Source organism: Elaeis guineensis, chromosome 6 (genome assembly GCF_000442705.2).
Source record: "Elaeis guineensis isolate ETL-2024a chromosome 6, EG11, whole genome shotgun sequence".
Classification (NCBI taxonomy): domain Eukaryota; kingdom Viridiplantae; phylum Streptophyta; class Magnoliopsida; order Arecales; family Arecaceae; genus Elaeis; species Elaeis guineensis.
Genome location: NC_025998.2, coordinates 14,901,075 through 14,911,175, shown reverse-complemented (window position 1 = coordinate 14,911,175; position 10,101 = coordinate 14,901,075). Strand labels below are relative to the sequence as shown.

Here is a 10,101-nt window from a genome sequence, read left to right as displayed (position 1 = left end):
TACTTTTCACAACGAATTGATTTCATCGCTAAATATTTTTTAATTTAAAAAAAAAGTACTTTGAAATAGGGCAAAAATTTGCCCCAATTCAAAATAAACCTCTTGTTCTCTCCTTTGCCCATGCCGCCGCGGTCGTCAAAGATCTTTCTCCCTCCCTGATCTCCGACGACGGTCCTCCCTCCCCAGTCACTGGTCATCCTTCCCGATAAGTGCTCTCTCTCTCCGCCACCATCCTATCTCTCTCCCTCCCGGCCACCATCCTCTCTCTCTCTCTCCCTCCCCGCCACCATCGAGCCCTCCCTCCCCGCCACCATCGCCGCTCGAGCCCGCCCCCCATCACCGATCGAGCCCACCTCCCAGCGCACTGTCTCCCTCCCGCCTCGCACCCTCTCCTCCGCGCACCGTCCTATTTCTTTCTCTCCCTCTCGATCTCCACTGTGTCACCGTCGGTTGAGTCCTCCCTCCCTGCCATCATCGTCGGTCGAGGCCTCCCTCCCCCATGGACGGTGGAACGCGTCACTCCTCCGCCGCCTCCACCTCCGGGAAGAAGAGTAGGCCCTCTCCCAGTCCCCCCTTCACCACAGAGGACCTCATGCCTGTCCTCTCCCTCCTCGCCTCCACCATCTCCCTCTCCCTTCGCTTCCTCTTCGACTCTGACCTCCTCCTCCCCTCCCAAACCCTATCCCTCGAATCCTCCCTCTTCTCCGCCTCCTTCTCCCTCTCTCGCCTCCTCTCCCTCCTTCCCTCCAGTTCCTTCCAATCCCTCGAAACCCTAACCCTAGAGCCCACTCCTTCATCTTCTTCCTCCTCTTCTGCCCCTCTTTCGCCTCGCCCACGCTGCCCCCTTCCACGGCGTCACTCGCTGCTTCGGCCTCCCATCCCCCGCTGCCGCCTGTCGCACATTCTACCTGGTCTGCAAGGCTGTCGCCACCATCGGTCGACCCCTCCCTCCCCTGTCTCCCTCCCTCATTTTCTTTCTCAATCTCCCTCCCTTACTTTCTCTGTCACTCTCCCTTACCTGGCTTGTCTGGTTTCGTAGGGCCACCGCCGTCGGGCCACCACCACCATCGTCGGTTGCCATCACCGTCACTGCATAGCTGTCGGATTCACGGAAGAGTTGAAGATGAGAACAATTTTTTTAATTTATATATTTTTTATTTTTTATTTTTTTTTTCTCAATTAATTTTAGCCATTAGAAGTAATTATTTGTTATTTTAGTAATTAGATATAATGTTAGATATAATTATTTGTTTGATATAATTAATTTTAATCATGATTTAAAAATATTTTAAAAATAAAAATAAAAATAATAATAAAAATATATTAATTATAGCATAACAAATTTATAAGCCTTAAAATTTTCATTCGAGGATAGCATGCATAAACTAATATTTTTTTTTATGAAAAAAATATTGATGCTTTACACACTATTCTCGAATTATTCTCGTGGACAGTTTGGGCACGTGAATGAATTTAATATTACAACACATGTGCTTCTATATCGCAAAGTTTTGTTGGTATTTTCGATCATGTTCTCTGGATACATAGCACAACTTTAATGCTTGTGTATCTGGAGAACTGCGTCGAAATGCTGTCAAAATTTTTTTGGTATAGAAGACATGTATTGTAATATTAAATTCTTACGTTCTTGAATGGGATAGGACCATCACTCTATAGGTAGGAGATATAAGACGTTAGTCAACTATTATTACATAAAATTGATTGTATAGTTTGCATCATAAATATATAGGTATGGATCGTAGTTGAATGTCATTGCATGATAAGTTTTATCCTGAGTATATTATGGATGTGATGTCTTTTATAAATGTGGTATCCAATCATACTAGAGAAGATGGAAAAGCTCGTTGTCCATATCATCAATGTAGGAATTTATTTTGGTATACCTTATCGGACATTTAGAATCATTTATACGAACACGGTATAGATGTGACTTACAAGAGATGGACTTGTCATGGTGAAGATTTACCGACTAGCTCGAGCATGTTGTCCAGGAGTCCCATAAATCCATCGTCAGTCGGTGGATCATGCAGTCGTGAAAAACAAACACTCGGTGCAGAAGATAGAGAAATTTTAGAGGATCTCCATCCGAAATTATTTGAAGTAAATGTAGAAGTGAGAGCAGAACATCAGCATCCCATTCTGAGACAAGAAGCTGAAGAGGACAGTAACATATCTATAAATGATAGATTCGAGCATCTATTAAGAGATGCACAAAGTGATGCTTATCCTGGTTGTAAAAAGTACTCTCTATTGTCTACCATAATAAAGTTATTACACATGAAGATACTTGGTAAGTGGTCAAACAACTCGTTTAATTGGTTGCTCAAATTTTTGAAGGACTTACTACCAGAGGGAGAGTTACTTCTATCAAGTCATTATGAAGCCAAAAAATTATTGAAAGGACTCGGTTTGGGAGTCGATGACTTGGGCCTACGCTGTGAAAAGATACATGCATGTCCAAATGATTGTGTTCTATTTTGAAAGGATAAAAAAGATCTACAAGCATGTCCAATTTGTCATTCAAGCAGATGGAAAGAAAGTCGTGGTAAGGATAAGAAGAAAAAAAAATACCATGCAAGATTTTGCAGTACTTCTCGATTACACCACGATTGCGTCAATTATTCATGTCGAGGTATACTGCTTATGACATGCGATGGCATAAGGAGAAAAATAATATCAACGATGATGTCATGAGACATCTATCATATGGAGATGCGTGAAAATATTTTGATCGTGAACATCCATGGTTTGCGGCTGATTCACAAAATGTCAGGCTAGGGTTTGCAACAGACGGATTTAATCCATATGGTAATCTTAGTACTACTTATAGTATGTGGCCTGTTATGGTATTTCATTATAATTTACCGTCATGGAAGTGCATGAAATCACCTTTTAATCTACTGACCTTGTTGATCCCAGATCCCCGTGCCCCTAGAAGAGACAGACATATTTTTAGAGCTGTTGATCGAAGAGTTACAATATTTGTGGGAACACTACAAGAAATCTTATCTATAGTGGCAAGTGTTTTGTGGCAAAGAAAATTTTTGCCACTAAAAATAAATATTCTATGATAAGAAATCATGCTCGTCACTGATTAGCATCAATTGATTTATTTTAGTGACAAACAAATATCCTAATCATAGATTATTAATTATTGGTGACAAAAAAAATTTTCTTGTCACTAGAACTTGTCACTAAATAAAAGTGCAAAAAACTAAAATATTAGTTAGAAAAATAAAATATTATTCGTGACAAGAATTAAAATTCTGTCACTAAAAGGCATCGGTGACAATAATTGCTTATCATAGAAAATATTTTTTTGTCACAAAAAAAAATTCAATGACAATATTTACTCGTCACTGAAACAAAAAAATATTAAGCACCAAACCCCTGATTGGAAGCCCTTTCTTTGCCCTCTAAAAAAAAAAAGAAGAGGAAGAAGAAGAAGAAGAAGAAACGAAATATTTCATCTCCTTCATGTTTACCACTTCTTCACAAGTACTCAATCCCAGAAACCCCCACACCTATTAGTAGTGATGTGAGAGAACTCACAACTGGCACCCTTCCAATTGATAACTCCATTGAAGAAAATATTCTGGTGCACATTGGATTGGATTTGGAGGAGGCCGTCATACTATATTAAAAGTTAGAACTCAAAACCCCGGCTCTAATACCAAAAGTCTTTTTGTATAGATATGCCCATTCTTGTTGCTCCTTGGATTGATTTTGATGATTACAAAGCATTTGAGGGGTACTATTGATTTTCGCTTGAAAAAAACTTATTGCTCTTCAGGGGCAAAATCATAATTTTATCAAATCCTGATTTGAAAGCATCAAATGATAGAACAAAAGATTTGTGATCCATTGGTAAAAATTTTATTATTTTTGGACTTGTATTTTGAAAGATATTCATGTTTGAAAAATATGAGTCGACCCATGAGTCGACTCATGGCATATGAGATGTTTGGCACGCTGAATTTTTAGATGGCATAAACTTGGCACACCCTGTGAGTCGACCCATGAGTCGACCTCCAAGGCATGAGTCGACCCATGAGTCGACCTCTGCAGGTTTTAGGCCAATTTTACAGAACCGTGCTTCCCTTCTCATTTTCTGATATTTTTCTACAGAAGTCGACCCATGAGTCGATCCCCAGGCATGAGTTGACCCATGAGTCGACCCCTGTGACGGGATTGTTCCGCATTTTTAACCCGTTCTAAGTGCTTTTAATGCTCATTTAATGAAAAATTCTCTGCCGCTGAGAAACCAATCTTCGCGCATTGTTCTTGGTTTCATGGGAAAGAGGCCCAAAACCCCTCGTCTTCCCCATTTGGCCGCTCCAAGCCTCCCCACCTAATTAAGCCTCATAAAAAATAGAGAAAAATCCAGGGAAAACATCAAAAAAATAGATGAAATAGAGGACGGATAGAAAAAATCAAAGGTATGTCCTTTTCCCTCATAGATTGATCATTTTCCTTTGGTTTTTGCATCTTTTTCTTTTCATTTCGTTATCTGTTTTTGGAGATCTATGGAGAAGGAGAGCATCTAAGGATATTAGAGGGGTTTTGAGGTTCCGATGATATGGGATTTTATGTGAGTTGCAGCGATGTGAGCTTGAGGTTTTGGAGAGCTAATCTGGGTAGAAGCATGATATTTTGTAGGGTTTGGGGATTTTTGATTGAAAAGATTTTTCTTTGGTTTCTTTATTTTCAATTTATGGAGTTCTATTCAAATGATAATACGAATATGATACTAAATCCATGGTGTCAGACTTCCAAGCTCCATTTTTTTTTTGGCTCCTAACTATCAGTTTATGGAGTTGTGTTCTCATGATAATATGAATATGATACCAATCTATTCATCAGGCAGTGAGTCTCAGATGTAAGATCCAGACGTGTGATATGGGTTGAATAAATACAGGATAATATATATAGGATGGAGGAATGTCACCATACAAAAGCTTAGACTGATTGAATAGTTCAACTGTATTAATAATTTTCTGCTTGATTAATCTGAGAGAATGGGTACTGCTCTCCTTGTGATTGCTCTAGAAGTAAGATGGGGCACCACTCGGGTGATGCAAATTTCAACAGCCAACCCTCTCCTGGTCCTTAAAAGTGAGGACAAATTGAAGGTACCTTTTTTTTTCTTTTTCATTTAGTTAAAGGTACCAACTTATCTATTTGGTAAAGGTTCTTGGTTGTTTTATGAGATATTTGGGCCCAAATCCTTCCCTAACCTACTTTGGGAAGTGATTTATTAGCATGGACACCTCATAAAAAATGGTTACATAAACCTTGATTACAAATCTTATTTGGTTGTCCTCTATATTTATAATATGTTTGCAGGTATGATTGTATACAAGTGAAGCAAATGATGATTTGGCACACTCTCCTTGTTCCCTTTTGTTTTTTTTTGAAGTAAACTTTTCTTGCTCCCTTAGCTTACAAGCAAAGCAAAACCAATGGAGGAAATTATTTGTAGACTTTCTTTCTCTCTTATAGCTTTCGCTCACCATCATACATCACCCACAACACTTCTTCATGACACCTTTATTCTGAAAAGAGAAATATAAATAACAGATCAAGCTAGTGACAGAAAGGATTGGGTGCTAATTCGTTTAGCTAGTTTAAAATCGAGCGTGGCAAGGATGGTTGTGTATTTTTGTCTAGATCCCGTTTCCCCCTTGGTTTGAACTCTTTGGCCTACTCAAACTTTTGATTTATACCTCTTCATTTCCTTCATGAATTGGCTTATGGATATTATCCATATGAATATGATACTGAATCCATGGTGTGAGACTTGCAGTAGGCTAATTTCCACCTTTCTGAACTCTCATATGGGGCCAGAATAATTTTTTTTGAGACTTTTCGATTCAATTTATGGAGCTCTGTTCTATTGATGATATGAATATGAACTACTGTATATAGGGCTTTAAATTATATATTTGTTGTTAAAATAAGCATCTTACGAACCTCAATTTTTTATGTTCAATTATCTTTCTAATTCTTACGCTACCTGCTGATTGTAGTTTTACCATAACAACTCATTTTATTATAGTTGATATTATTTTATTGTCTATTATAATGTGCAGGACATAATGTCAGATAAGAACTGGATGAAACTTAATGATAGAGCAAGTATGGAATATATAAATGGAGTCCATTCGTTTCTTAACTTTGCTTTTGGTCAACCAACTGTTAGTGATAGAATACGATGTCCTTGTACTAAGTGTAGAAATACAGTCTTTAAGGGCCGACATGAAGTGAGGGCTCACTTGATCCGAAATGGAATTGTGAAAAGTTATAAACATTGGGTTTATCATAGTGAGACAATTGAGAAAAATTTAGAGGAATGCAATGCTAATAGTAGAGACAATTTAGATGAGGAAGAAAATACAGATTATGATGACTTAATTGGAATGGTTCTTGATGCATGTGCTTTCATAAATACTGATGTTGAAAGAGATGATGTGAATGAAGGATATGAACCCCAAGAACCAAATTCGGAAGCAGCAGCCTTTTACAGATTGCTTAAAGATGTCGATAAAAATTTGTATCCTGGATGTGACAAGGTCTCCAAATTATCCTTTGCTGTGAAGTTACTCCATTTAAAATGTTCAAATAATTGGAGTGATACATCAATGGATAAGTTGCTAAAGATTTTTAAGGAAGTTCTTCCAAATGGTGCCTTAGTTCCAAACTCATTTTATGAAGCTAAGAAGCTTATTCAGGATTTGGGACTTGAACATATAAAAATAGATGCATGCTTGAATGATTGTGTTATATATTGGAGAGAGCATGCCAATGCAATCGTATGTCCTGTATGTAACTTATCCCGTTGGAAATATCAAGGCAGAACGCGCAATATCCCTCACAAAATTTTACATTATTTTTCTTTGAAACCAAGACTCCAGAGGTTGTATATGTCTAAAATCACTGCAAAGGACATGAGATGGCATGAGGAGAAAAGGATAAATGATGGCATATTAAGACATCCAGCTGACTCATTCGCTTGGAAATCCTTTGATGATAAGTACAAGTCCTTTTCTGCAGATCCTCGGAGTGTTAGGCTTGGTCTTGCAAATGATGGTTTCCAACCATTTAGAAATATGTCTACCCCTCATAGTATATGGCCAGTTGTGTTGATTCCATATAATTTACCTCCATGGCAGTGTATGAAAGATCCTTATTTTATGATGACACTTCTTATTCCAGGTCCTAAGTGCCCCGAAAATGATATTGATGTGTATCTACAGCCTTTAATTGAAGAGTTGAAGGAGTTATGGGATATAGGAGTAGAGACATATGATGCTCATACACGACAAAATTTCAACTTACATGCTGCTGTCCTTTGGACTATTAATGATTTTTCCACATATGGTAATTTGTCTGGATGGATGACTAAAGGAAAACTAGCTTGTCCTTGTTGCCACAAAGACACTTGCTCTCTTTCAATACGAAGTAAGATTTGTTACATGGGGCATCGTCGGTTCTTATCCAAAAATCATTCATGGCGACGTAATAAAAGATCTTTTGATGGAAAATATGAATATAGAGATGCACCTAAGGTACTAACTGGTGATGATGTGTTAGATCAGTTGCGTAAGTTAAAAAAAGTTACTTTTGGGAAGAGTTAAAAGCGTAAGCGTGATGATTTTAACGATGTTTACAATTGGAGGAAGAAGAGTATATTCTTTCAATTGCCTTATTGGAAGGATCTGAAATTGCGCAATAATCTTGATGTGATGCATATTGCGAGAAACGTTTCTTCTAACATTTTAGAAATTGTGCTGGATATAAAAGGAAAGACAAAAGATACATTGAAGGGCCGTTTTGACCTTGTAGATATGAACATTAGGCACAATCTTCATCCTTATATTGAAAATGGTAAATTGAAGATGCCAGTTGCAACTTATACATTATCCCCACAAGAGAAGATAGCCTTTTGCAATTTCTTATCTAATCTAAGGGTCCCTGATGGATTCTCTTCTAACATATCAAGATGTGTGAATATAAATGAGAAGAAGATTTCTGGCTTAAAGTGCCATGACCATCATATCCTTTTGCAGCAAATACTTCCAGTTGCCATTCGGGGATTATTGCCTAAGTTTGTTTGTGAGCTATTGATTGAGCTAAGTAACTTCTTTAGAAACTTATGCTCAAAGTCGTTAAAAGTTCAAGATCTAAAATAGTTGGAGGATGACATTGTTATGACTCTGTGTAAACTTGAAACAATATTTCTACCAGCTTTCTTTGATATTATGATTCATTTACCAATTCACTTGGCAAGCGAGGCTAAAATTAGTGGACCGGTCCAATATAGATGGATGTATCCAGTTGAAAGGTAATCCTTAACTTTTTGAAACTTAAATATAATTTTTTTTGTATTATTTTTGACTTAGTTAATATCTTTTGAATCTAGATATTTGCGAACATTAAAGTCTTATGTCCGAAACAAAGCTCGTCCAGAGGGGTCAATTGCAAGAGATTATCTTGCAAATGAATGCCTTACATTCTGTTCTAGGTATTTGAATAGTGTTGAAACAAAATTTAATCGAGTCCCACGAAATGATGATGGAGCTACTTCATACCAAGGACTATCAATCTTTGCCAAAGATGGCTGTGCAAAAGGAGCTTTTAAGTCTTATGAGCTTAATGCTCAGGAGTTTACACAAGCTCAAGCATATGTTCTTCGAAACTGTGAGGAAGTTTGGCCATATATTGAGTAAGAACAAAATCTTGTTATTATGAAAATCTTCAAAGAACTTTGTTTCTACTTCAATCATCTTTATTATTGATTAATTATGTCATTCATAGGGAGCATAAAAAAGAATTGGAAGAGGCGAGCTCAAGAAATGTCCTGGCTAGACATCACAAGGAATTTCCAGATTGGTTTTATGAACGTGTAGGTATCATATAATATAGGTAAATACTTTAAGTTACTTTTATTTATGCTAATAATGGCTTAATTTATTAATCTTAAATAGGTTTCAAAGCTTAAAGCTAAAGACAAAGCAAGTGAAGATCTTCTAAGCTTGGTTGTTGGACCGTTCAAAATAGTTCATAGATATGGAACTTACATTGTCAATAGATTCAGATTTCATGCAAGAGATCGTGCAATTGGGCGAAAAAGTCAGAATAGTGGAGTGCTTGTAAAAGGAGATGATACATCTGCTGATAAAGAATACTATGGAGTGTTGGAAGATATTTTTGAATTGTTGTATGTGGGAAATAAAAAAGTAGTTCTTTTCAAATGTCACTGGTGGGATGTTGGCCGATTGGGATGAGGATATAGGGTTGACAACTATGGATATATAAGCATAAATATCCATGGATCTTTGAACACCAATGAGACTTTTGTGTTGGTTTCTCAAGCTCAACAAGTGTTCTATGTAGAAGATTTAGTTGATAGCAATTGGCTTGTTGTGGTAAAAACTTATCCACGTGATGCTTATGATGTGCCATCTGTAGATAATGATGCAGATGATGATGATGATGATGATAGTTTAATCGAAGATGATGTCTACCAACAAGAGGAATAAGAATAAAATTTTCAATATGGCCAAGTCATGAACAATGATGAGTTGATAGGAGTGCTACATCGAGATGATCTTCAACCACAAAGCTTTTCACCCAACAATGACACAAATAGAGAGAATCTGACATTAGATGATTTTATTAATGATGATGAGATAGAAGAAGAAGCTGAAAGTGAAACAGATGATGATCAAAACAACCATGATGAATACAGTTCTGATGAATATAGTCTTGATGATTAGCCTATTTGTAATTAGAATTTTATTTTTTGTCATGTTGGAAGAAGAAACATTATGTGATGACCAACAGGTATTTTAATTTAAATCATTTTATTGTGTTCATGTTATTTTTGTATCTTCTGATGGCATATTCATATTTTTTGTGCATTTAGTAGATGTTGCTGATAATTAGTTGAACTTTTACTAAAAAGTTTGCTTATTGTTTTTATTAAGAAATGGTTAGATGTAGAGGAAGAGGTGCACGAATTAATGGACGAGGACAATGCCCTGTTATTGATATAAGATTTTAAACAAATAAAGTTAC

General features: G+C 37.0%; 1 protein-coding gene across 1 annotated transcript; it reads left to right on the top strand.

Moving 5' to 3' along the window:
- The first annotated feature begins 5,039 nt into the window (after nt 1-5,039).
- Nucleotides 5,040-9,563, top strand: LOC140858731 (uncharacterized). The gene is made up of 9 exons (XM_073260039.1): nt 5,040-5,153; nt 6,114-6,833; nt 6,936-7,401; nt 7,804-8,157; nt 8,269-8,365; nt 8,444-8,746; nt 8,839-8,926; nt 9,009-9,276; nt 9,397-9,563. Exons 1-9 carry the CDS (start codon nt 5,040-5,042, stop codon nt 9,561-9,563), a joined length of 2,577 nt encoding a protein of 858 aa, XP_073116140.1.
- Nucleotides 9,564-10,101: the final 538 nt, after the last annotated feature.

What these genes read in the sequence shown, in the direction of transcription:
- LOC140858731 (XM_073260039.1), top strand. Translation starts at nt 5,040, where the DNA reads ATGGGTACTGCTCTCCTTGTGATTGCTCTAGAAGTAAGATGGGGCACC. An exon ending in TAATGATTTTTCCACATATG is followed by an intron (nt 7,402 to 7,803) that starts GTAATTTGTCTG and finishes CTAACATTTTAG; the next exon opens with AAATTGTGCTGGATATAAAA. An exon ending in TGAGCTATTGATTGAGCTAA is followed by an intron (nt 8,158 to 8,268) that starts GTAACTTCTTTA and finishes TATTTCTACCAG; the next exon opens with CTTTCTTTGATATTATGATT.